This window comes from Scyliorhinus torazame, chromosome 17 (genome assembly GCF_047496885.1).
Source record: "Scyliorhinus torazame isolate Kashiwa2021f chromosome 17, sScyTor2.1, whole genome shotgun sequence".
Classification (NCBI taxonomy): Eukaryota; Metazoa; Chordata; class Chondrichthyes; order Carcharhiniformes; family Scyliorhinidae; genus Scyliorhinus; species Scyliorhinus torazame.
Genome location: NC_092723.1, coordinates 89803024 through 89830925, shown reverse-complemented (window position 1 = coordinate 89830925; position 27902 = coordinate 89803024). Strand labels below are relative to the sequence as shown.

Here is a 27902-nt window from a genome sequence, read left to right as displayed (position 1 = left end):
TGAGGCCTTTCGGAGTACTTTGCCAAGATATTGGCAGAACTGATGGGGGAGGGAAAGGAACCCTCTCGGTATGAATTGGACCGAGCTCATCGGTCGCCGATGCCTAAGCCAAATTTGAACAAGCCGCCAAGGGCAGTAATTATCTGATTTTGCAGATATCACATGAAGGAGAAGGTCTTGAACTGGGCAAAGCAGAAGCGGAAGGTGCAGTGGGCTGGTGCTATATCAAGACTTGACGGTAGAGATGGCAAAGCGGTGAATAGCTTTCGGTCGAGTGAAGGTGGCACTGTACAACAGTTGGGTATGGTTTGGAGTGGTGTATCCAGCAAAACTGAGGTTGACCTACAACCCCAGAGACCTTTATTTTGAGACGGTGGAGGCATTTATGAAGTCAGAAGGCTTGGGACGGAAGTGAAGAATGGGAGAATGTATATATGTAGTTTTGCATAATGTTCTGACTTCATGCTGTTATAGAGGTGAATGTTTTTGCTACTGTTCTTTGTAGCGACGTTTTTTTCTGAAATGTGTATGTTTGATTGTTTTTCCTGGGACTGGGCGGGAGGGGAGGCCAGGCCTGAGCAGTGGCCTTAACTTAAGTCGGCTAGTGAACGGAGGTTCAAGACTTGACGGTAGAGATGGCAAAGCGGTGAATAGCTTTCGGTCGAGTGAAGGTGGCACTGTACAACAGTTGGGTGTGGTTTGGAGTGGTGTATCCAGCAAAACTGAGGGTGACCTACAACTCCAGAGACCTTTATTTTGAGACGGTGGAGGCGGCGGAGGCATTTATGAAGTCAGAAGGCTTGGGACGGAAGTGAAGAATGGGAGAATGTATATATGTAGTTTTGAATAATGGGGGGCGGGGGGATTGGAGCCTGGGGAGCAGGTTTCAATGGGCCTAGGATGTGAGAAAACAGGGGGGGGGGGGGAACGACGCTGGGTGAGATCTCCTCGATAGGGAGTGTGGGGGGGGGGGGGGGGATTCTGGGAGGGGGGAATGGGGTTCTATGTCAATAATGGATAGGGATGGGTCAGGCTCAGTCGGTAGGGCCCGAAATTATGATGATGGTGGATAAGCAAGGAGGGGGGGGGTGGAAAGTGGAAAGAGACCCCCAGTTAGAATAGTTACATGGAACGTGAGGGGGTTGGGAGGCCTAGTGAAGAGGTCGAGGGTGCTTGCGCACTTGAAAAGTTTGAAAGCGGATGTGGTGACGTGCAGTAGATTCATTTGAGGGTGAACGATCAGGTGAGGCTTCGAAAGGGCTAGGTTAGTCAAGTGTTTCACTCGGGTTTTGATAGTAGGGCACGGGGCCGGCGGCCCTGGTGAATAAAGAGTGAAGCTCCAAATGGAGAAAGTGGTGGCAGATCAGGGAGGTCGGTATGTAATAGTGACAGGAGCATTGAAAGGGAGGTTGGTGGCATTGGTAAGCATGTATGGTCCCAACTGGGATGATACAGGGTTTGTAAAGAAGGTGTGTGGGGCCATCCCCGACTTAGATTCACGTGAATTGATAGTAGGTGGAGACTGGAACTTGGTGTAGGAGCCAAGATTGGACAGGTCGCGGCCGCGGTTGCTTACCCAGTCTGGGGGAGCGAAGGCGTTGGCTGGGCTAATGGTGGAAAAGGGAGGAGTGGACCCTTGACATTTTTACACCCGGGGAGCCTGAGTATTCTTTATTCTTCTTGGTTCATAAGGTCAACTCGCGGATAGATATTTTTGTGGTAGGGAAGGCACTGTTGGGTGGTTACCGGAGCAATAGGTTAGAACAAAGAACAAAGAAATGTACAGCACAGGAACAGGCCCTTCGGCCCTCCAAGCCCGTGCCAACCATGCTGCCCGACTAAACTACAATCTTCTACACTTCCTGGGTCCGTATCCCTCTATTCCCATCCTATTCATGTATTTGTCAAGATGCCCCTTAAATGTCACTATCATCCCTGCTTCCACCACCTCCTCCGGTAGCGAGTTCCAGGCACCCACTACCCTCTGCGTAAAAAACTTACTTCGTACATCTACTCTAAACCATGCCCCCTCTCACCTTAAACCTATGCCCCCTACTAATTGACCCCTCTACCCTGGGGAAAAGCCTCTGACTATCCACTCTGTCTATGCCCCTCATAATTTTGTAGACCACTATCAGGTCTCCCCTCAACCTCCTTCGTTCCAGTGAGAACAAACCGAGTTTATTCAACCGCTCCTCATAGCTAATGCCCTCCATACCAGGCAACATTCTGGTAAATCTCTTCTGCACCCTCTCTAAAGCCTCCACATCCTTCTGGTAGTGTGGTGACCAGAATTGAACACTATGCTCCAAGTGTGGCCTAACTAAGGTTCTATACAGCTGCAACATGACTTGCCAATTCTTATATTTGGCAAAGGTGAAAGCATTGAGGGAGAACTAGGGAATAGGGCCAGTATGGCTCTGAGGAAGAGCAGACAGGGAGATGTTACTGAAAACAGCGGGTCTGGTGGCCTGAAGTGCATATGTTTTAATGAAAGAAGTATTACGGGCAAGGCAGATGAACTTAGAGCTTGGATTAGTACTTGGAACTATGATGTTGTTGCCATACAGAGACCTGGTTGAGGGAAGGACAGGATTGGCAGCTAACGTTCCAGGATTTAGATGTTTCAGGCGGGATAGAGGGGGATGTAAAAGGGGTGGTGGAGTTGCGCTACTGGTCAGGGAGAATATCACAGCTATATTACAGGAGGACACCTCAGAGGGCTATATGGGTAGAGATCAGGAATAAGAAGGGTGCAGTCACAATGTTGGGGGTTTACTACAGGCCTCCCAACAACCAGCGCGAGATAGACCATAAGACATAGGAGCGGAAGTAAGGCCATTCGGCCCATCAAATCCACTCCACCATTCAATCATGGCTGATTTCAACTCCATTCACCCGCTCTCTCTCCATAGCCCTTAATTCCTCGAGAAATCAAGAATTTATCAACTTCTGTCTTAAAGACACTCAATGTCCTGGCCTCCACCGCCCTCTGTGGCAATGAATTCCACAGACCCACCACTCTCTGGCTGAAGAAATTTCTCCTCATCTCTGTTCTAAAGTGACTCCCTTTTATTCTAAGGCTGTGCCCCCGGGTCCTAGTCTCCCCTGCTAATGGAAACAACTTCCCTACGTCCACCCTATCTAAGCCATTCATTATCTTGTAAGTTTCTATTAGATCTCCCCTCAACCTCCTAAACTCCAATGAATATAATCCCAGGATCCTCAGACGTTCATCATATGTTGAGGAGCAGATAGGTACACAGATTTTGGAAAGGAGTAAAAACAATTGAGTTGTTGTGATGGGAGACTTCAACTTCCCCAATATTGACTGGGACTCACTTAGTCCGAGGGGCTGGATGGAGCAGAGTTTGTAAGGAGCATCCAGGAGGGCTTCTTAAAACAATATGGAGACAGTCCAACTAGGGAAGGTGCTGCACTGGAGCTGGTATTGGGGAATGACCCGGCCAGGTGGTAGAAGTTTCAGTTGGGGAGCATTTCGGGAACAGTGATCACAATTCAGTAAGTTTTAAAGTGCTGGTGGACAAGGATAAGAGTGGTCCTAGGGTGAATGTGCTAAATTGGGGGAAGGCTATTTATAACAATTTTAGGCGGGAACTGAAGAACCTAGATTAGGGGAGGATGTTTGAGGGTAAATCAACATCTGACATGTGGGAGGCTTTCAAGTGTCAGTTGAAAGGAATTCAGGACCGGCATGTTCCTGTGCGGAAGAAGGATAAATACGGCAAATTTTGTGAACCTTGGATAACGAGAGATATTGTAGGCCTCGTCAAAAAGAAAAAGGAGGCATTTGTCAGGGCTAGAAGGCTGGGAAGAGACGGAGCCTGTGTGGAATATAAGGAAAGTAGGAAGGAACTTAAGCAAGGAGTCAGGAGGGCTAGAAGAGGACACGAAAAGTCATTGGCAAATAGGATTGAGGAAAACCCTTTTTACACATACATAATAAAGCTTTTTACACATACATAAAAAGCAAGAGGGTAGCCAGGGAAAGGGTTGGCCCACGGAAGGATAGGCAAGGGAATCTATGTGTGGAGCCAGAGGAAATAGGTGAGGTACTAAATGAATACTTTGCATCAGTATTCACCAAAGAAAAGAAATTAGTGGATGTTGAGTCTGGAGAAGGGTGTGTGGATAGCCTGGGTCACATTGAGATCCAAAAAGACGAGGTGTTGGGCATCTTGAAAAATATTAAGGTAGATAGGTCCCCAGGGATGGATGGGAAAAGAATACTGAAGGAGGCTACAGAGGAAATTGCTGAGGCCTTGACGGAAATCTTTGGATCCTCACTGTCTTCGGTGATGTCCCAGAGGACTGGAAAATAGCCAATGTTGTTCCTTTGTTTAAGAAGGGTAGCAAGGATAATCCAGGGAACTACAGGCCGGTGAGCCTTACGTCAGTGGTAGGGAAATTACTGGAGAGAATTCTTCGAGACAGGATCTACTCCCATTTGGAAGCAAATGGACGTATTAGTGAGGGGCAGCATGGTTTTGTGAAGGGGAGGTCGTGTCTCACTAACTTGATAAGAGTTTTTCAAAGAGGTCACAAAGATGATTGATGCAGGTAGGGCAGTTGATGTTGTCTATATGGACTTCAGTATGGCCTTTGACAAGGTCCCTCATGGTAGACGAGTACAAAAGGTGAAGTCACACGGGATCAGGGGTGAGCTGGCAAAGTGGATACAAAACTGGCTAGGTCATAGAAGGCAGAGAGTAGCAATGGAAGGGTGCTTTTCTGATTGGAAGGCTGTGACTAGTGGTGTTCCGCAGGGATCGGCGCTGGGACCTTTGCTGTTCGTAGTATATATAACTGATTTGGAGGAAAATGTAACTGGTCTGATTAGTAAGTTTGCAGACGACACAAAGGTTGGTGGAATTGCGGATAGCGATGAGGAATGTCAGAGGATACAGCAGGATTTAGATCGTTTGGAGACTTGGGCGGAGAGATGGCAGATGGAGTTTAATCCGGACAAATGTGAGTTAATACATTTTGGAAGGTCTAATGCAGGTAGGGAATATACAGTGAATGGTAGAACCCTCAAGAGTATTGAAAGTCAGAGAGATCTAGGAGTACAGGTCCACAGGTCATTGAAAGGGGCAACACAGGTGGAGAAGGTAGTCAAGAAGGCATACGGCATGCTTGCCTTCATTGGCCGGGGCATTGAGTATAAGAATTGGCAAGTCATGTTGCAGCTGTATAGAACCTTAGTTAGGCCACACTTGGAGTGTAGTGTTCAATTCTGGTCACCACACTACCAGAAGGATGTGGAGGCTTTAGAGAGGGTGGAGAAGAGATTTACCAGGATGTTACCTGGTATGGAGGGCATTAGCTATGAGGAGCGGTTGAATGAACTCGGTTTGTTCTCACTGGAACGACGGAGGTTGAGGGGCGACCTGATAGAGGTCTACAAAATTATGAGGGGCATAGACAGAGTGGATAGTCAGAGGCTTTTTCCCAGGGTAGAGGGGTCAATTACTAGGGGGCATAGGTTTAAAGTGCGAGTGGCAAAGTTGAGAGGAGATGTACGAGGCAAGTTTTTTACACAAGAGGGTAGTGGGTGCCTGGAACACGCTGCCGGAGGAGATGGTGGAAGCAGGGACGATAGTGACATTTAAGAGGCATCTTGACAAATACATGAATAGGATGGGAATAGAGGGATACGGACCCAGGAAGTGTGGAAGATTTTAGTTTAGACGGACAGCATGGTCGGCACGGGCTTGGAGTTCCTGTGCTGTACCTTTCTTTGTTCTTTGAAATTAAAATCCCCTATCACAACAGCCCTGTTAATTTTGCACTTGTCCAAAATCTCTCGACCTATCTGCTCTGCTGTTGCTCGTTGGCAGTTGGGGGCCTGTAATAAACACCCAACATTGTGATTTCCCCCTTCCTGTTCCTGAGCTCCTCCCAGATTGCCTCATTGTATGAGCCCTCCGAGGTGTCCTCCCGCAGTATGGCTATAATATTCTCCTCAACCAGTAATGCTACACCCCCACCCCTTTTACATCCCTCTCTATCACTCCGGAAGCATCTATATCCTCTAATGTTCAGCTGCCAATCTTGCCCCTCCTTTAACTACGTTTCTGTGATAGCCACGACATCATAGTTCCAAGTACTAATCATCTGCCTTACCTGGTATACTTCTGGCGTTGAAACAAATAGACTTCAAACCACTACGTTTGAGCAGACAGGGTGATGTTAATCTCTCATTTTTATTCTCTATTTCCCATTCAGTTATTACACCTTTGAAGCTAGCGCTCTGGTTCCCACCTCCCTGCCATACTAGTTTAAATCCTCTCGAGTGACTCTAGCAAACCTCCCAGCCAGGATATTGGTGCCCCTCCAGTTGTCCTTCTTGTACAGATCACACCTGCCCTGGAAGAGATCCCAGTGGAGAATGTGCAACTTCCACACAGACAATCACCTGAGGTCGGAATCAAACCCGGATTCCTAGCACTGTGAAGCAGCAGTGCTAACCACTGTGCCACCATGTCAGGAGTAGCTGCAGCCTGGTTCTCTCAGACTTGCAGGCTCACAGTGGATGCAACTCGGTAATAAAATATATACAGGCAGAGAGAGGATCAGCAACCTTAACATGTTGGAACTCCAATGCTGGAGGCGGCACGGGGTGCTATTACTTCAGGAGGAGTCAGATATTTGCAGCCTACTGGAACAAAAGCTGCTGCCAAGTACTTGGTGGACTATCAGTTACCTTCGGCCCCAACACCTTTACTTCTAGATTCTTGGAGGACTCTGCTGCGAGACATTTGCAGAATCTTGCAATTTGTGTCCCAAATATGCAGTTTGCCAGGGTAGGCAATTCTGACAACTCTGCCACCACGTCTCTGAGCAGGACCCAGATTCGCAGCTCTAACTGGCTTCCGACAGATGCAGAATGTGATCTCCTCCATTCTACTGGACATATGTAAAATACATATTATTTTTGTTTTACATTTACATGAGATTTTGTGTCAGAGTGGCTTCCTGTAAAGTGGTAAAAATCAGCAACAGGTTCACACTCAGGAAGTCCTGCAACAAAATATCAGATGGATTACAATATCACCTCAGCTCCAGGCTCACTTTCCAAAGCAAAATGGTGCATTTATGCAAAAGCATCAGGGGGTGGTGGTGTCTGTGATGTCTCTTCTCTTTCAACATCAGTGGCTTTGACACTTTTTAAAAAACCACTCAACCATATTTCTCCCTATGTTGGGAATGTGTAATTTCATGAAATGCTCTCCCAGTGCATACAAAGAACAGTGCAGAGGTACCATCTTCCAAAAACAATAATTACAATATTTGGCAATGAATATGACGAATCTGGTCTGTTTGTACTAAATACTCCTTAAACAGTAGTCACAAGATTGATTGTATATTAGATTACAGATTTATGTATAATCTGTTGGACCTGTTTCAGTTGGGGCGCTTGATAGTTACAAGGTAGCGAGGAAGGATCTAAAGAGAGAGCTAAGAAGAGCAAGGAGGGGACATGAGAAGTATTTGGCAGGTAGGATCAAGGAAAACCCAAAAGCTTTCTATAGGGATGTCAGGAATAAGCGAATGACTAGGGAAAGAGTAGGACCAGTCAAGGACAGGGATGGGAAGTTGTGTGTGGAATCTGAAGAGATAGGCGAGATACTAAATGAATATTTTTCGTCCGTATTCACTCAGGAAAAAGAGAATGTTGTGGAGGAGAATGCTGAGACCCAGGCTATTAGAATAGATGGCATTGAGGTACGTAGGGAAGAGGTGTTGGCAATTCTGGACAGGCTGAAACTAGATAAGTCCCCGGGGCCCGATGGGATTTATCCTAGGATTCTCTGGGAAGCCAGGGAAGAGATTGCTGAGCCTTTGACTTTGATTTTTATGTCATCATTGGCTACAGGAATAGTGCCAGAGGACTGGAGGATAGAAAATGTGGTTCCTTTGTTCAAGAAGGGGAGTAGAGACAACCCCGGCAACTATAGACCGGTGAGCCTCACATCTGTATTGGGTAAAGTCTTGGAGGGGATTATAAGGGACAAGATTTATAATCATCCAGATAGTAATAATATGATTAGGGATAGTCAGTATGGCTTTGTGAAGGGTAGGTCATGCCTCACAAACATTATCGAGTTCTTTGAGAAGGTGACTGAACAGGTAGACGAGGGTAGAGCAGTTAATGTGGTGTATATGGATTTCAGTAAAGCGTTTGATAAGGTTCCCCACGGTAGGCTATTGCAGAAAATACGGAGGCTGGGGATTGAGGGTGATTTAGAGATATGGATCAGAAATTGGTTTGCTGAAAGAAGACAGAAGGTGGTGGTTGATGGGAAATGTTCAGAATGGAGTTCAGTTACAAGTGGCGTACCACAAGGATCTGTTCTGGGGCCGTTGCTGTTTGTCATTTTTATAAATGACCTAGAGGAGGGCGCAGAAGGGTGGGTGAGTAAATTTGCAGACGACACTAAAGTCAGTGGTGTTGTCGACAGTGCGGAAGGATGTTGCAGGTCACGGAGGGACATAGATAAGCTGCAGAGCTGGGCTGAGAGGTGGCAAATGGAGTTTAATGTAGAGAAGTGTGAGGTGATTCACTTTGGAAGGAATAACAGGAATGCGGAATATTTGGCTAATGGTAAAATTCTTGGAAGTGTGGATGAGCAGAGGGATCTCGGTGTCCATGTACATAGATCCCTGAAAGTTGCCACCCAGGTTGATAGGGTTGTGAAGAAGGCCTATGGAGTATTGGCCTTTATTGGTAGAGGGATTGAGTTCCGGAGTCATGAGGTCATGTTGCAGCTGTACAAAACTCTGGTACGGCCGCATTTGGAGTATTGCGTACAGTTCTGGTCACCTCATTATAGGAAGGACGTGGAAGCTTTGGAACGGGTGTAGAGGAGATTTACCAGGATGTTGCCTGGTATGGAGGGAAAATCTTATGAGGAAAGGCTGATGGACTTGAGGTTGTTTTCGTTAGAGAGAAGAAGGTTAAGAGGAGACTTAATAGAGGCATACAAAATGATCAGGGGGTTAGATAGGGTGGACAGTGAGAGCCTTCTCCCGTGGATGGAAATGGCTAGCACGAGGGGACATAGCCTTAAACTGAGGGGTAATAGATATAGGACAGAGGTCAGAGGTAGGTTCTTTACGCAAAGAGTGGTGAGGCCGTGGAATGCCTAACCTGCAACAGTTGTGAGCTCGCCAACATTGAGGGCATTTAAAAGTTTATTGGATAAGCATATGGATGATAATGGCATAGTGTAGGTTAGATGGCTTTTGTTTTTTGACTTCCCATGTCGGTGCAACATCGTGGGCCGAAGGGCCTGCACTGTATCGTTCTATGTTCTATGTTCTGTTGAAGTATATATGTCACTGCACTGTCTGGAGCTGTATAATTTGTTATATTGAAGATTTGAATGAAGAACAATTTATTTTAGAAAGTAGTTTAAATATTATCAGAAAACCTTTTTTAAACAATATTTTGCTAGTCAAGTCATCCCTAAAGTCCATATATTAGAAGGTGATGAAGTGCTCAATCTGCCAACTTTGTTTCAGTACAGTCAAGCAGATCGAAAATTGTGGATTCAGTACCAATCCTGATATTTGAGACGATAATAACGACTGACCTAGTACCCCAAGGGAGCACTATCAGAAATGCTGCCTTTCGGATGGGATGTTAAACCGAGATCATGTCTGCCATCTCAGCTGCACATATAATATCCCATGGCACTATTTAAAGAAGAGCAAGGAGTTCCAAATGTGACTTGATCAATACTTACCCTCAACTAAGATCATAAACATTTACCATACATTACAGTTGCTGTGTACAAATTGGCTGCCACATTTCATACATTACAATGCTGATTATACTTCAAAGGTATTTCATTGATTCAAAGCACTTTTGGATGACCTGTGCTTCTCATATTATATAAATGTAATCACAGGTTTAATGCCCGGCTTGGGTCACTGTCTCTGCGGAGTCTGCACCTTCTCCACGTGTCTGCATGGGGTTCCTCTGGGTGCTCCAGTTTCCTCCCACAGTCCAAACATGTGCAGGTTAGGTGGATTGGCCATGTTAAATTGCCCTTGGTGTCCAAAAAGATTAGGTGGGGTTACTGGGTTACGGGAATAGGGTGGAGGTGTGGGCTTGGGTAGGGTGCTCTTTCCAAGGGACTCGATGGGCCAAATGGCCTCCTTCTGCACTGTAAATTCTATGATTTACTGTTCTTCTGTGGCAAATCCCAAAATATTCTATGATCTTTTCAAGTGTTTTTCCTCCTTGACAGACTGAAAGTATCTGCTGATCTAACAGATTTGGTGCATCTATATCCGCACAAAGTATGATGCAGTAATGCTCTCTCACCTTGTTTTTAGCAAATTGTGAGCTTTCTCCTCTGACTGCTCAGAGACCGTGAGTAGTTCCTGCAAGTGAGCCATGGCCTTCTCTACAGCTGGTTGAGGCACCAATCCTACACCAGAGTCAATCAGCCGTCTCATTTCATCCAAATTGAATGAAACGGGTGCAGAGTAAGCCATCTGCACTTCATCGAGCCACCGTGCTTGTTCTAGACGCTCTCGAAGATGCTGCAGCTGTGGTAATTCTATATCAAACCCAAAACTGAGACCCATCAGGTCCTGCAGTTCAAAAGTATTGGGTACTTCATCAGAGAGAGCCTTCTCCGAACGGTGCTGAAAATCCTCTACAGAATTTAAAAGATCCTGTGCAGAGATTACATCATAATATAAACAAAGTCATTTCGTAGCTGGCAAAACAAAAATGATTATCTCAAAACTTCCATTATAATTGCATGGAGACTCATTTTAATACACAACAAAAACTTATAAAGCTACAAAATATTCTAATTAATTTTCTCTTTTTCAACTAAAATATTCAAGGGACTCGAGAAGCTGCACATACCTTCAGTAAGGGAGCCTGGTCAATGATACAGGGCAGGGCATAGAGCTGTTTAACAAATGCTTGAAGCTCTGCAACAGTCAGCTGGCTTTGGTACTTGCCTCCACCAGAACGATATCTGAAACATAATAATTATCAGAACATCCACTCCCCCAGGACAATTACTGTATGACAACATATTTCCAAATGCCTGTCCTTAAAATAAATACATTTTTAGTTCTGTTGGAATAAAATTGCTAGAAATGTGGCACAATCTAATGGAAAAGTTTCTAAGTGTCATTTGTGGCAGGTTTAGCTGGGAGTTTTCTGCTGGCTCTGTAGGTGAATTTCCCACCGCTAGCGATCTAATGACATGTAGTCACATTTTTGAGCCATGGGGAGTTTGTCACTGGTTTTGCCTATTTCAAATTATTTTCATCACTGGGGAGCCAACGACCAACCCAAGTGAGGACACCCTGCTGAGGGGCCTGCGGCCCCCTCTTCAGGCCCCCCCCCCCCCCCAAACGCCCTGTTGGAGCCCCCTCTCACTTCCAGAACCCACCCCCACCCCAAGTGAGGACACCCTGCTGAGGGGCCTGCGGCCCTCTTCAGGCCCCCTCACGCCCTGTTGGAGCCCCCTCTCACTTCCAGACCCCTATCCTTCACCCCCCTCAACCTCCCAGAGGCCACTACTTAGCTGCCCTGCATCCTCACCCTTCATACCCCCCTTTCACTCTCTTTTCATGGGCATGGCCCCCTTAAGGCCCCGATCCTTGGCAGTGCCACTCTGGCACTGCTCCTGCTGGCATGGGACCACCACCCAGGCACTTTGGCAGTGTCAAGGTGCCAGCCTAGCGGTGTCAAGATGCCCACATTCCAGCGGGACAGCCAGTGAGCCATCCTATCCTGCCCCAGGGGCCTCAGATTGCCTGGGAGACCCCCCGGGTGCCGTTCCGCCTGGTCCACATTTGTGTGGACCAGGACTGAACAGCACACGGCTGAACATAGAACATAGAACATAGAAAATACAGCACAGAACAGGCCCTTCGGCCCACGATGTTGTGCCGAACCTTTGTCCTAGATTAATCATAGATTATCATTGAATCTACAGTGCAGAAGGAGGCCATTCGGCCCCCTGAGTCTGCACCAGCTCTTGGAAAGAGCACCCTACCCAAACTCAACACCTCCACCCAACACCAAGGGCAATTTGGACATTAAGGGCAATTTATCATTGGCCAATTCACCTAACCCGCACATCTTTGGACTGTGGGAGGAAACCGGAGCACCCGGAGGAAACCCACGCAGACACGGGGAGGACGTGCAGACTCCGCACAGACAATGACCCAAGCCGAAATCGAACCTGGGACCATGGATCTGTGAAGCAATTGTGCTATCCACAATGCTACCGTGCTGCCCTTAAGAACAAATAAATCTACACTATCTCATTTTCCCGTAATCCATGTACCTATCCAACAGCTGCTTGAAGGTCACTAATGTTTCCGACTCAACTACTTCCACAGGCAGTGCATTCCATGCCCCCACTACTCTCTGGGTAAAGAACCTACCTCTGATATCCCTCCTATATCTTCCACCTTTCACCTTAAATTTATGTCCCCTTGTAATGGTGTGTTCCACCTGGGGAAAAAGTCTCTGACTGTCTACTCTATCTATTCCCCTGATCATCTTATAAACCTCTATCAAGTCGCCCCTCATCCTTCTCCGCTCTAATGAGAAAAGGCCTAGCACCCTCAACCTTTCCTCGTAAGACCTACTCTCCATTCCAGGCAACATCCTGGTAAATCTTCTTTGCACCTTTTCCAGAGCTTCCACATCCTTCCTAAAATGAGGCGACCAGAACTGTACACAGTACTCCAAATGTGGCCTTACCAAAGTTTTGTACAGCTGCATCATCACCTCACGGCTCTTAAATTCAATCCCTCTGTTAATGAACGCGAGCACACCATAGGCCTTCTTCACAGCTCTATCCACTTGAGTGGCAACTTTCAAAGATGTATGAACATAGACCCCAAGGTCTCTCTGCTCCTCCACAATGCCAAGAACTCTACCGTTAACCCTGTATTCCGCATTCATATTTGTCCTTCCAAAATGGACAACCTCACACTTTTCAGGGTTAAACTCCATCTGCCACTTCTCAGCCCAGCTCTGCATCCTATCTATGTCTCTTTGCAGCCGACAACAGCCCTCCTTACTATCCACAACTCCACCAATCTTCGTATCGTCTGCAAATTTACTGACCTACCCTTCAACTCCCTCATCCAAGTCATTAATGAAAATCACAAACAGCAGAGGACCCAGAACTGATCCCTGTGGTACACCACTGGTAACTGGGATCCAGACTGAATATTTGCCATCCACCACCACTCTCTGACTTCTATCGGTTAGCCAGTTCGTTATCCAACTGGCCAAATTTCCCACTATCCCATGCCTCCTTACTTTGTGCAGAAGCCTACCATGGGGAACTTTATCAAATGCCTTACTAAAATCCATGTACACTACATCCACTGCTTTACCTTCATCCACATGCTTGGTCACCTCCTCAAAGAATTCAATAAGATTTGTAAGGCAAGACCTACCCCTCACAAATCCGTGCTGACTATCCCTAATCAAGCAGTGTCTTTCCAGATGCTCAGAAATCCTATCCTTCAGTACCCTTTCCATTACTTTGCCTACCACCGAAGTAAGACTAACTGGCCTGTAATTCCCAGGGTTATCCCTAGTTCCTTTTTTGAACAGGGGCACGACATTCGCCACTCTCCAATCCCCTGGTGCCACCCCTGTTGACAGTGAGGACGAAAAGATAATTGCCAACGGCTCTGCAATTTCATCTCTTGCTTCCCATAGAATCCTTGGATATATCCCGTCAGGCCCGGGGGACTTGTCTATCCTCAAGTTTTTCAAAATGCCCAACACATCTTCCTTCCTAAAAAGTATTTCCTCGAGCTTACCAATCTGTTTCACACTGTCCTCTCCAACAATATCGCCCCTCTCATTTGTAAATACAGAAGAAAAGTACTCATTCAAGACCTCGCCTATCTCTTCAGACTCAATACACAATCTCCCGCTACTGTCCTTGATCGGACCTACCCTCGCTCTAGTCATTCTCATATTTCTCACATATGTGTAAAAGGCCTTGGGGTTTTCCTTGATCCTACCCGCCAAAGATTGTTCATGCCCTCTCTTAGCTCTCCTAATCCCTTTCTTCAGTTCCCTCCTGGCTATCTTGTATCCCTCCAATGCCCTGTCTGAACCTTGTTTCCTCAGCCTTACATAAGTCACCTTTTTCCTCTTAACAAGACATTCAACCTCTCTTGTCAACCATGGTTCCCTCACTCGACCATCTCTTCCCTGCCTGACAGGGACATACATATCAAGGACACGTAGCACCTGTTCCTTGAACAAGTTCCACATTTCACTTGTGTCCTTCCCTGCCAGCCTATGTTCCCAACTTATGCACTTCAATTCTTGTCTGACAACATCGTATTTACCCTTCCCCCAATTGTAAACCTTGCCCTGTTGCACGTACCTATCCCTCTCCATTACTAAAGTGAAAGTCACAGAATTGTGGTCACTATCTCCAAAATGCTCCCCCACTAACAAATCTATCACTTGCCCTGGTTCATTACCCAGTACTAAATCCAATATTGCCCCTCCTCTGGTTGGACAATCTACATACTGTGTTAGAAAAGCTTCCTGGACACACTGCACAAACACCACCCCATCCAAACTATTTGATCTAAAGAGTTTCCACTCAATATTTGGGAAGTTAAAGTCGCCCATGACTACTACCCTATGACTTCTGCACCTTTCCAAAATCTGTTTCCCAATCTGTTCCTCCACATCTCTGCTACTATTGGGGGGCCTATAGAAAACTCCTAACAAGGTGACTGCTCCTTTCCTATTTCTGACTTCAACCCATACTACCTCAATAGGGTGATACTCCTCGAACTGCCTTTCTGCAGCTGTTATAATAATTAATAATGCCACCCCCCCACCTCTTTTACCACCCTCCCTAATCTTATTGAAACATCTATAACCAGGGACCTCCAACAACCATTTCTGCCCCTCTTCTATCCAAGTTTCCGTGATGGCCACCACATCGTAGTCCCAAGTACCGATCCATGCCTTAAGTTCACCCACCTTATTCCTGATGCTTCTTGCGTTGAAGTATACACACTTCAACCCATCTCCGTGCCTGCAAATACTCTCCTTTGTCAGTGTTCCCTTCCCCACTGCCTCATTACATGCTTTGGCGTCCTGAATATCGGCTACCTTAGTTGCTGGACTACAAATCCGGTTCCCATTCCCCTGCCAAATTAGTTTAAACCCTCCCGAAGAGTACTAGCAAACCTCCCTCCCAGGATATTGGTGCCCCTCTGGTTCAGATGCAACCCGTCCTGCTTGTACAGGTCCCACCTTCCCCAGAATGCGCTCCAATTATCCAAATACCTGAAGCCCTCCCTCCTACACCATTCCTGCAGCCACGTGTTCAACTGCACTCTCTCCCTATTCCTAGCCTCGCTATCACGTGGCACCGGCAACAAACCAGAGATGACAACTCTGTCTGTCCTGGCTTTCAACTTCCAGCCTAACTCCCTAAACTTGTTTATTACCTCCACACCCCTTTTCCTACCTATGTCGTTGGTACCAATGTGCACCACGACTTCTGGCTGCTCCCCTCCCCCTTAAGGATCCTGAAGACACGATCCGAGACATCCCTGGCCCTGGCACCCGGGAGGCAACATACCTTCCGGGAGTCTCGCTCGCGACCACAGAATCTCCTATCTATTCTCCTAACAATTGAATCTCCTACAACTATTGCTTTTCTATTCTCCCCCCTTCCCTTCTGAGCCCCAGAGCCAGACTCAGTGCCAGAGACCTGGCCGCTAGGGCCTTCCCCCGGTAGGTCATCCCCCCCAACAGCATCCAAAACGGTATACTTGTTTTGAAGGGGAACGGCCACGAGGGATCCCTGCACTGTCTGCCTGTTTGTTTTTTCCCCCCTGACTGTAACCCAGCTATTCTTGTCCTGTACCTTGGGTGTGGTTACCTCCCTGTAACTCTTCTCAATCACCCCCTCTGCCTCCCGGATGATCCGAAGTTCATCCAGCTTCAGCTCCAGTTCCCTAACACGGTCTTTGAGGAGCTGGAGTTGGGTGCACTTCCCGCAGGTATAGTCAGTGGGGACACCGGTGGTATCCCTCACCACCCACATCCTACAGGAGGAGCATGTAACTGGCCTAGCCTCCATCCCCTCTTACCTTACAGAATATATCTGCTGTGTGGACTAACTAGATCTCCGCCCTCCGACTCTGCTCCCAGTCAGCTACACTTCCTGTAAACTCCTGGCTCTCTTCGCACTCTTTGCGGAAATGTCGGAAACAAAATGAAAGGAGCACCTTACTCCCTCCTCACCTAACTCCCTCGGTCACCAAACTCTCACTATCGCACTCAAAAAGCACCAAATTCAGCACTCAGTGCAAAAAAAAAAAAAAACAGCCTGAGGAAGCCAGTAATCCCGAGTAAGCTCGCTGAAATCGATTTAAAACCACCTTAAGCGAGCACGGCTTTGTCACACCCATTATGGGTGGGATCCTGATTCTGATGTCTTTCGAGATCTGGCGAGCCTGCCAGGAGGCTCCTGTTCGAGCGCGGCCGGTGGATCACGCCCATGATCTTTTTAGATGGCATGATTTTCTTGGAGCAAAGCCACCCTGATCCTTTCAATTTTTTCCCCCCCATTGAAGATACTGTACAACATCATAAAGCAGACTCGGTTGCAGGGATGTCACATTAAATAGCCATTCTCACACTTGTACCTGCATACATTTAAAAGCATTCTCAGTACTCCTCCAGAACATTACTCCATTTTTTTTTCAAAGTTCGGATCGCATTTCTATTTGGAAGCCTAGGTCATAAAATAAATTATTCAGAAGTAATAAGATCCAGATTAGTTCTAAGGTAAACGTGATGGAAAAGTGAATGATTTTGAAAAAAAGAGCCATATCTTGGATAATAAAGGAGAAACTGCTGGGATCTGGGACACGATCAGCGGATTTAAAGCATGTTTATTAAAAAGGAACAAATAATAATAATAACCGCTTATTGTCACAAGTAGGCTTCAATGAAGTTACTGTGAAAAGCCCCTAATCGCCACATTCCGCCACCTGTTCGGGGGGGCCGGTATGGGAATTGAACCCGCGCTGCTGCCTTATTCTGCATTACAAGCCTGCTATTTAGCCCACTGTGCTAAACCAGCCCCAGGTAAAGGTACATGAGACATGAGGGAGGAGCTGACCAGAGTTCATCGGAAGGGGAGCCTAGCAGGGAACAGCAATGGCAGGAGCTTTTGGAAGTTATTCAGGAGGCACAAAAGAAATTCATCCCGAGGAGGAGGAAACATGCTGAAGGGAGGCTGACAAGGGAAGTCAGGGACTGCATAAAAGCAAAAGAAAAAGCATACAAGGTGGCGAGGATTAGTGGGAAGCCAGAGGATTGGGAAGGCTTTAAAAGCAAGCAGAGGACAACTAAATAGCAATAAGGGGGAAGAAGACGAAATATGAGTTTTTTTTCAATATATAGAAGGTAAGAGAGAGGCAAAAATAGACATTGGGCCACTGGAAAATGATGTATATGGAAACAAAGATATGGCAGAGGAACCGAATAGTGGGTGGAGACTGAAACATGGTGCAGGAGTCAAAATTGAACAGGTCATGACCGCGATTACTAACCTAGTCAGGGGGAGCGAAGGCGTTGGCTGGGCTAGTGGTGGAAATGGGAGGAATCCTTGGAAGTTCTTGCACCCGGGGGAGTGGGAGTACTCTTTCTTCTCTTCAGTTCATAAGGTCTATTCGCAGATAGATTTTTTTTTTGAAGTGGGGAAATCGCTGTTGGCCAGGATCATGGGTCGGAAATATTCGGCAATTGCAAAATCGGACCATGCGCCACACTGGGTTGATATGGTATTGGAGAAAGGAACAGTGCAGAGGCGGGGGTGGAGATTGGATGTGGGGCTCTTGGGGGACTGAGGGTTTTGTGATAGGATTGGAAAAGTGATTGAGGAATATGTGCGGTTTAATTGTACAGGTGGTATGGGAGCTTTGAAGGCAGTGGTGAGGGGGGAGGTGATATCGTTTAAGGCAAAGATGGATAAGGAGGAGAGGGTGGTGCGGCAAAGGTTAATAGATGAGATGTTGAAAGTGGACAGGAGGTATGCAGGGAAGTTGAAGGAGGCTCCGGACGAGATTAATAGGGTTTTTGAGGATTTCAATGAGAGATTGTATTGGTCGGAACCACCGGGGGAGGATCGGGGAATGCGGGAATTCCTGGAAGGTTTGAAATATCCAAGGTTGGGGGAGAAGGATAGGACCACATTGGAGGGGGTGATAGTGGAGCAGGAGATAAAAGATGCAATTAGGAGGATGCTGTCGGGGAAGGTAGCAGGGCCGGATGGGTTTTTGGTGGAGTACTGTAACAAATTTAGGGATAAGCTTGCGCCGCTGATGGTGGGGATGTTTCTGGAGGCGATAAGGAAGGGGGTGTTGCCACAGATTTTGAGGCAGGCATCAATCTCCTTGTTGCTCAAGAAGGATAAGCGGCTTCCGGTTGCGGCGATGCGGAGCTAAGCCGCACATTTCGGCAGCCCCCGCTATAACGGACCTTTGGGCTCTCCAGAGGAGCCCCAACGGAAATTTTTTGATTTAATCCCGTGTTGGAAGGTGAAGTAAGGTCCCCCCTCACGTTGTATGGCAGAAATTAGCGGTGGAGCGTCGGAAAAAGAGGCTCTGGAGCAGCGGCAAAAACGAGGGGGAAAAAACAAGATGGCGGAGGGAGGACATTGAGCAGCATGGGGGCCGGACCAGCAGGAGTTCCTGAAGCGCTGTGTGGAGGAGCTTAAAAAGGAGGTGCTGGCGCCAATGTTGTTGGCGATCGAGGGGCTGAAGGAGACCCAGAAGGCCCAGGTGGTGGAGCTTCATGAGGTGAGGGATAAAACGAATGAGAACGAGGACGAGATCCTGGACCTGGCGGTAAAAATGGAGGCACCCGAGGCGGTGCACAGGAGGTGGGCCGAGAGACTTGAGGTCCTGGAGAACAGGTCGAGGAGGAAGAATCTCCGGATTCTGGGTCTCCCCGAAGGAGTGGAGGGAGCTGATGCCGGGGCGTATGTGAGTACGATGCTCCAGACGCCTCTCCGAGCCCCCTGGAGCTGGAAGGGGTTCACCGGGTCCTGGTGAGGAAACCCAAGGCTGATGAGCCGCCAAGGGCGATAGTGGCAAGGTTCCATCGCTTTGCGGACAAAGAAAGTGTTCTGAGATGGGCCAAGAAGGTGCGGAGCAGTAGATGGGAGAATGCAGTGATCCGAGTCTACCAGGATTGGAGCGCGGAGGTGGCAAGGAGGAGAGCTGGCTTCAACCGGGCCAAGGCGGTGCTGCACAAAAAAAGTCAGGTTCGGCATGCTGCAGCCTGTGCGACTGTGGGTCACTTATCAGGACCGACACCATTATTTTGAAACGCCAGAAGAGGCTTGGACCTTTATCCAAAAGGAAAAATTGGACTCGAACTGAGGGGCTGCGGTTGTTTGGGGGGGGGGGGTGTTGGTTGTATACGGGGTTGTAAATATGGGTAAAGAATATTTCATGGGTGGGATGATGGATGGGGATGTGGGTAGAGTTCTGGTTAAAATTCTTTTTTTTTTTTCTCTGTAGACGAGATGGTGGGGAATGTGGGCGTTGGTGCTGGAGGGAAGTGAGACTCGGGGATGGAGGAACTGGGACAATGGCCGCAACAGGGGCTGCGCCACAGGGGGCGGGGCTGACTCAGGAAAGCATGGGCTTTTTCCCGTGCTCGGGGGGGGAGGGGGAGGAAGGTAAGGAGGAAGCGAGACTCCCACATGGGGAGATCAATGGGAAGGCGGGGGAAGCTGGGGTCAGCAGAAGTCAGCTGACTCACGGAAGTAATATGGGGGGAGCAAAAGTGCTAGATGCAGATCTAGCTGGGAGGGGGGGAGGGAAGGGGGGGGAGAGGGGGGGGACATTAGGGTTGCTGCTGCACTGTCCGAGGGGGAACTGAACATGGAAGAGACGGTCGGGGCGGGGGTTCCCCGCCTGGGGGACTGGAGGTGGTGGGAGGCGCGGGCACGGGACTGGCCTAAGATAGGAGATGGCTAGTCAGCCGGGGGGGAGGGAGGGAGGGTAGCCCCCCAATCTGGCTGATCACGTGGAATATGTGAGGCCTAAATGGGCCGTTTAAGAGGGCCCGAGTGTTCGCGCACCTGAAGAGACTGAAGGCAGACGTGGCCATGCTTCAGGAGACACATCTGAAGGTGGCAGATCAGGTCAGGTTAAGGAAGGGATGGGTGGGACAGGTGTTCCATTCGGGGCAGGATGCGAAGAATAGAGGGGTGGTTTTGGGGACAGTGACCACAATTCGGTGACGTTTACGTTAATGATGGAAAGGGATCAGTATACACCGCAGGGCAAGAGTTATAGCTGGGGAAAGGGCAATTATGATGCCATTAGACGTGACTTGGGGGGGATAAGGTGGAGAAGTAGGCTGCAAGTGTTGGGCACACTGGATAAGTGGAGCTTGTTCAAGGATCAGCTACTGCGTGTTCTTGATAAGTATGTACCGGTCAGGCAGGGAGGAAGGCGTCGAGCGAGGGAACCGTGGTTTACCAAAGAAGTGGAATCTCTTGTTAAGAGGAAGAAGGAGGCCTATGTGAAGATGAGGTGTGAAGTTTCAGTTGGGGCGATGGATAGTTACAAGGTAGCGAGGAAGGATCTAAAGAGAGAGCTAAGACGAGCAAGGAGGGGACATGAGAAGTATTTGGCAGGTAGGATCAAGGAAAACCCAAAAGCTTTCTATAGGTATGTCAGGAATAAGCGAATGACTAGGGAAAGAGTAGGACCAGTCAAGGACAGGGATGGAAAGTTGTGTGTGGAGTCTGAAGAGATAGGCAAGATACTAAATGAATATGTTTCGTCAGTATTCACTCAAGAAAAAGATCATGTTGTGGAGGAGAATGCTGAGACCCAGGCTAATAGAATAGATGGCATTGAGGTACGTAGGGAAGAGGTGTTGGCAATTCTGGACAGGCTGAAAATAGATAAGTCCCCGGGTCCTGATGGGATTTATCCTAGGATTCTCTGGGAGGCCAGGGAAGAGATTGCTGGACCTTTGGCTTTGATTTTTATGTCATCATTGGCTACAGGAATAGTGCCAGAGTGCTGGAGGATAGCAAATGTGGTCCCTTTGTTCAAAAAGGAGAGCAGAGACAACCCTGGCAACTATAGACCGGTGAGCCTCACGTCTGTAGTGGGTAAAGTCTTGGAGGGGATTATAAGAGACAAGATTTATAATCATCTAGATAGGAATAATATGATCAGGGATAGTCAGCATGGCTTTGTGAAGGGTAGATCATGCCTCACAAACCTGATCGAGTTCTTTGAGAAGGTGACTGAACAGGTAGACGAGGGTAGAGCAGTTGATGTGGTGTATATGGATTTCAGCAAAGCGTTTGATAAGGTTCCCCACGGTAGGCTATTGCAGAAAATACGGAGGCTGGGGATTGAGGGTGATTTAGAGATGTGGATCAGAAATTGGCTAGCTGAAAGAAGACAGAGGGTGGTGGTTGTTGGGAAATGTTCAGAATGGAGTTCAGTTACAAGTGGAGTACCACAAGGATCTGTTCTGGGGCCGTTGCTGTTTGTCATTTTTATCAATGACCTAGAGGAAGGCGCAGAAGAGTGGGTGAGTAAATTTGCAGATGATACTAACGTCGGTGGTGTTGTCGACTGTGTGGAAGGATGTAGCAGGTTACAGAGGGATATAGATAAGCTGAAGAGCTGGGCTGAGAGGTGGCAAATGGAGTTTAATGTAGAGAAGTGTAAGGTGATTCACTTTGGAAGGAATAACAGGAATGCAGAATATTTGGCTAATGGTAAAGTTCTTGGAAATGTGGATGAGCAGAGGGATCTAGGTGTCCATGTACATAGATCCCTGAAAGTTGCCACCCAGGTTGATAGGGTTGTGAAGAAGGCCTATGGAGTGTTGGCCTTTATTGGTAGAGGGATTGAGTTCCGGAGTCAGGAGGTCATGTTGCAGCTGTACAGAACTCTGGTACGGCCGCATTTGGAGTATTGCGTACAGTTCTGGTCACCGCATTATAGGAAGGACGTGGAGGCTTTGGAGCGGGTGCAGAGGAGATTTACCAGGATGTTGCCTGGTATGGAGGGAAAATCTTATGAGGAAAGGCTGATGGACTTGAGGTTGTTTTTGTTGGAGAGAAGAAGGTTAAGAGGAGACTTAATAGAGGCATACAAAATGATCAGGGGGTTGGATAGGGTGGACAGTGAGAGCCTTCTCCCGCGGATGGAAATGGCTGGCACGAGGGGACATAGCTTTAAACTGAGGGGTAATAGATATAGGACAGAGGTCAGAGGTAGGTTCTTTACGCAAAGAGTAGTGAGGCCGTGGAATGCCCTACCTGCTACAGTAGTGAACTCGCCAACATTGAGGGCATTTAAAAGTTTATTGGATAAACATATGGATGATAATGGCATAGTGTAGGTTAGATGGCTTTTGTTTCGGTGCAACATCGTGGGCCGAAGGGCCTGTACTGCGCTGTATCGTTCTATGTTCTATGATCTAATACTGGCGGGGAAGCGGGTGTTGTTTGAGGCCAAGAACATAGTAGCGGACAATGGAGGCCGATAAGTGATGGTGAGTGGTAGGTTGCAGGGGACTGAGGTGGTACTGGTGAATGTATATGCCCCGAACTGGGACGATGCTGGATTCATGAAATGGATGATGGGGCGTATTTCAGACTTGGAGGTAGGGAGCTTGATAATGGGTGGGGACTTTATCACGGTGCTGGACCCAGCATTAGATCGTTCCAGATCTAGGACGGGGAAGAGGCCGGCTGTGGCCAAGGTGCTTAGGGGGTTTATGGATCGGGGGGGGGGGGGGGGGGGGGGGGGGGGGGGGTAGTAGATCCATGGAGATTTGCCAGGCCTTTGGCCAGGGAATTTTCTTTTTTCTCCCACATACATAATGCCTACTCCCGGATAGATTTTTTTGTTTCTGGGCAGGGCATTGATCCCGAAAGTGGAGGGAATGGAGTATTTGGCCATAGCCATTTCAGACCATGCCCCGCATTGGGTGGAGCTAGAGCTGGGGGAGGAGAGGGACCAACGCCCGTTGTGGCGGTTGGATGTGGGACTGCTGGCAGACGAGGAAGTGTGTGGGAGGGTGCGGGGGTGCATCGAAAGGTATCTGGAGGCCAACAACAACGGGGAGGTGCAGGTGGGAGTAGTATGGGAGGCGCTGAAGGCGGTGGTCAGGGGAGAGTTAATCTCCATCGGGGCTCATAGGGTGAAGAGAGAGGGCAGGGAAAGGGAGAGGTTAGTGGGGGAGATTTTAAGGGTGGGCAGGAGATATGCAGAGGCTCCTGATGAGGGACTACTCAGGGAGAGACAAAGTCTCCAGACGGAGTTCGACCTGTTGACCACAGGGAAGGCAGAGGCACAGTGGAGGAAGGCACAGGGGGCGATATATGAATATGGGGAGAAGGCGAGTCGGATGCTGGCACATCAGCTCCGTAAGAGGATGGCAGCGAGGGAAATAGGTGGAATCAAGGATGGCAGGGGAACTACGGTGCGGAGTGCGGTGAAAGTGAATGAGGCATTCAAGGCCTTTTACGAGGAGCTGTATAGGTCCCAGCCCCCAGGGGGAAAAGAGGGGATGTGACGATTCTTGGACCAACTGAGGTTCCCGAGGGTGGAGGAGCAGGAGGTGGCTGGTTTGGGGGCGCCAATTGGGGTGGAGGAGCTGGTTAAAGGGCTAGGGAGCATGCAGGCAGGGAAGACTCCGGGGCCGGATGGGTTCCCGGTGGAGTTTTATAGGAAGTTTGCAGACCTATTAGCCCCGTTGCTGGTAAGGACCTTCAATGAATCAAGGGAGGGGGGGGACCCTGCCCCCGACAATGTCGGAGGCGACGATCTCTTTGATCTTGAAGCGGGATAAGGACCCACTGCAATGTGGGTCGTATAGACCGATCTCGCTCCTTTACGTAGATGCTAAGTTGCTGGCAAAATTGTTGGCTACGAGGATTGAGGACTGTGTCCCGGGGGTGATTCACGAGGACCAGACGGGATTCGTAAAGGGTAGGCAGCTAAATACCAATGTGCGAAGGCACCTAAATGTGATAATGATGCCATCGGTGGAGGGAGAGGTGGAGATAGTGGCAGCCATGGACGCGGAGGCCTTTGACCGAGTAGAGTGGGTGTATCTCTGGGAAGTGTTGAGGAGGTTTGGGTTCGGGGGAGGGTTTATTAGTTGGGTCAAGCTCCTGTATAGAGCCCTGGTGGCGAGTGTGGTCACGAACTGGCGGAGGTCGGAGTATTTCCGACTTTATGGAGGAACGAGGCAGGGGTGCCCCCTGTCCCCTCTGCTGTTTGCATTGGCAATTGAACCTTTGGCCATGGCGTTAAGGGAGTCGGGGAAATGGAAGGGGGTGGTCCGAGGGGGAGAGGAACATCAAGTGTCGCTGTACGCAGACGACCTGTTGCTGTATGTGGCGGATCCAGTGGAGGGGCTGGTTGAGGTCATGCAGATCCTAAGGGAGTTTGGAGATTTTTCGGGCTTTAAGCTCAACGTGGGAAAGAGTGAGCTCTTTGTGGATCAGGGAAGAGGGACAGACGACCTACCATTGAGGAGGGCGGAAAGGAGCTTTCGATACTTGGGGATTCAGGTAGCTAGGAGCTGGGGGGTACTGCACAAACTTAATTTGACGCGGCTGGTGGAACAGATGGAGGAGGATTTTAAAAGGTGGGACATGTTGCCACTCTCGCTGGCGGGCAGGGTACAGTCGATTAAAATGGTGGTCGTCGTCCCAAGGTTTCTTTTTGTGTTTCAGTGCCTTCCATTCGTGATCACCAAGGCCTTTTTTAAGAGGGTAGGCAGGAGCATTATGAGTTTTGTGTGGGCGAGCAAGACCCCGGGGGTAAGGAGGGGGTTCCTGGAGCGTAGCAGGGATAGGGGAGGGTTGGCGCTGCCGAATTTGGGTGGCTACTACTGGGCAGCCAACATGGCGATGATCCGTAAGTGGGTGATGGAGGGAGGGGGGGCGGCGTGGAAGAGGTTGGAGATGGCATCCTGCAAAGGAACGAGCCTGGGGGCGCTGGTGACGGCACCGCTGCCGCTCTCGCTGACAAGGTACACCACGAGCCCGGTGGTGGCGGCAACGCTAAAGATCTGGGGGCAGTGGAGACGACACAGGGGAGCGTTGGGAGCCTCGGTGTGGTCCCCGATTAGGGATAACCATCGGTTTGTCCCAGGAAGGATGGACGGGGGGTTTCAGAGCTGGCATCGGGCAAGGATTAGAAGAATGGGAGACCTGTTCATCGATGGGACGTTTGCAAGCTTAGGGGCGCTGGAGGAGAAATTTGGACTACCCCCGGGAAATGCCTTCAGGTACATGCAAGTGAGGGCGTTTGTGAGGCGGCAGGTGAGGGAATTCCCGCTGCTCCCGGCACAGGGGATTCAAGACAGGGTGATTTTGGGCATATAGGTCGGGGAGGGCAAGGTGTTGGCAATATACCAGGAGATGAAAGAAGAGGGGGGAGGCTTTGGTAGAGGAGCTGAAAGGTAAATGGGAAGAGGAGCTGGGGGAGGAGATTGAGGAGGGGCTGTGGGCTGACGCCCTAAGTAGGGTTAATTCCTCTTCCTCGTGTGCCAGGCTTAGCCTGATACAGTTTAAGGTAGTGCACAGAGCGCGTATGACGGGGGCGAGGCTGAGTAGGTTCTTTGGGGTGGAGGACAGATGTGGGAGGTGCTCAGGAAGTCCGGCGAACCATGTCCATATGTTTTGGTCATGCCCGGCATTGGAGGGGTTCTGGAGGGGAGTTGTGGGAATAGTATCTAAGGTGGTGAAAGTCCGGGTCAAGCCAAGCTGGGGGCTAGCACTATTTGGAGTAGTGGACGAGCCGGGAGTGCAGGAGGCGAAAGAGGCCAGCATTCTGGCCTTTGCATCCCGAGTAGCCCGGCGAAGGATCTTGTTAATGTGGAAAGAGGCGAAGCCCCCCAGCGTGGAGGCCTGGATAAATGATATGGCAGGGTTTATCAAGTTGGAGAGGATAAAGTTTGCCTTGAGAGGGTCTGCGCAGGGGTTCTACAGGCGGTGGCAACTGTTCCTAGACTATCTCACGGAGCGTTAGATGAAGGTCGGACAGCAGCAACAGCAACCCGGGGGGGGGGTTCTGGGGGGCATTTGAGCAAGAAAACACATGAATGATCCGGAAAACTGACATGTACGGGAGGAATCCAATGTACAAAGTTCTGTATCATATTGACTTGCCATGTTCATGTCTTGCTATGCGAGCATTCTTTCTTTTTTGTTTGTTACGGGGGGGTTTGTTTGTATGGTTGAAAATTTTGTTTAAAAACTCTTAATAAATATATTTAAAAAACAAAACAAAGAAGGATAAGCATCCGACAGAGGTGCCCATAGAGGCCCATATCACTCTTGAATCTAGATGCAAAGGTGTTGGGGAAGGTGTTGACAGGTAGGCTGGGGGAGTGCCTCCCAAAGGTGATAGGGGAAGATCAGACAGGGTTTGTAAGAGGGAGGCAACTTTTTTCAAACATTAAGAAGGTCCTGAATGTAGTTATGGCATTGGCGGAGGGGAGGGAGACAGAGGTAGTAGTGGCGCTGGACACCGAGAAGGTGTTTGACCAGATAAAGTGGAGGTATTTGATGGTGGTTTTGGACCGTTTTGGGATTGGGTAAAATTACTTTACAGGGAGCCAAGGGCAAGTGTCCAAACAAATAATATGAATTCTGAGTATTTTGCTCGACATCGAGAGACCAGGCAGGGGTGTCCTATGTAACCCCTGTTGTTTGCGCTTGCGATCCGAGTCTTTGACCATTGCATTGAGAAGTTTGGGGGTGTGGAGGGGGATAGTGCGGAGGGAGGTGGAACATAGGGTATCTTTATACGCAGACGACTTGCTGTCGTATGTGTCGGAACCAAGCGCGTCGAAGGGTGGTATATTGGAGCTGCTTTGAGTGTTTGGGTCTATCTCGGGGTATGAACTAAATTTGGACAAAAGCAAATATTTTGTGGTGCCCCGGCCAGGGGTGAAAGCACGGGTGAAGGGGCTGTCATTCCGTAGGGCAGTAACCCACTTTAGATACCTGGGGTTGCAAGTGGCATGAGATTGGGGAGAACTATGTAGATACAACATCGCTATTTTGGTGGGGAGGGTAAAAGCAGATTTGGCAAGATGGGATTGTCTTCCTCTATCGCAGGCAGGTTGGGTGCAGGCAATTAAGATTCATGTATTGCCACATTTGTGTTCATTATTCAGTGCCTGCCGATCTTTTTAACAAAGGAGTTTTTTAAGGAAGTAGAGAAGATGATTATCTTGTTTATTTGGGGGGGGTAAGGTGGCTAGGATTAAGAAGGTGCTGTTGCAGCGAGGATGGCAGTCAGTGGGGTTGGGTATCCCAAATATATTGTATTATTACTGGGCGGTGAATGCTGAGAAGGTGCGGGGCTGGGTTAGAGGGGGGGACTCCCAGTGGGTTAGAATGGAGGAGCGTATCTGTCGGGGGTCGGGTTGAGGGATATTGGCAACAGCGCCGCTTCCCGATGGCCCCAAGGAAATATGCGCGAGGTTGGGGCTGATACAGTTGGTGTGTAGGGCACACCTCACAAGTACGAGGATGAACCGACTTTTTGAGGGAGGGGGCCGCAAATCACTTTCATTTGTTTTGGTCCTGCCCAAAACTGGAGGGGTTTTGGAGGGAGATCTTTCGGGTAATCTCATGGGTGGTGCACGCGAGACCTTTCGGGTAATCTCATGGGTGGTGCACGCGAGACTCAAATCAGGTCAATAGAAGCCATATTCGGGGTGTCGGATCGGCCGGAGTTGGAAGAGTATCAGGTGGCAGGTATCTTCGCCTTCACCTCACTGATTGCCCGAAGGTGGATTC

The 27902-nt window shown here is 48.8% G+C and overlaps 1 protein-coding gene across 4 annotated transcripts in view; it reads right to left on the bottom strand.

Moving 5' to 3' along the window:
• kdm5ba (lysine demethylase 5Ba) overlaps positions 1-27902 on the bottom strand; it is a 676108-nt gene that overhangs the window by 177717 nt on the left and 470489 nt on the right. For all 4 annotated transcript variants that reach the window (XR_011935801.1, XM_072480724.1, XM_072480725.1 and 1 more), the window contains exons 18-19: positions 10913-11027; positions 10358-10713 (exon numbers count right to left, since the gene is read on the bottom strand). Coding sequence is in view for 3 of the 4 variants with exons in the window: in XM_072480724.1 (XP_072336825.1) it covers positions 10358-10713; positions 10913-11027 (471 nt within the window). In the remaining variant the exon portion in view is untranslated. The remainder of the gene's footprint in view (positions 1-10357; positions 10714-10912; positions 11028-27902) is intronic.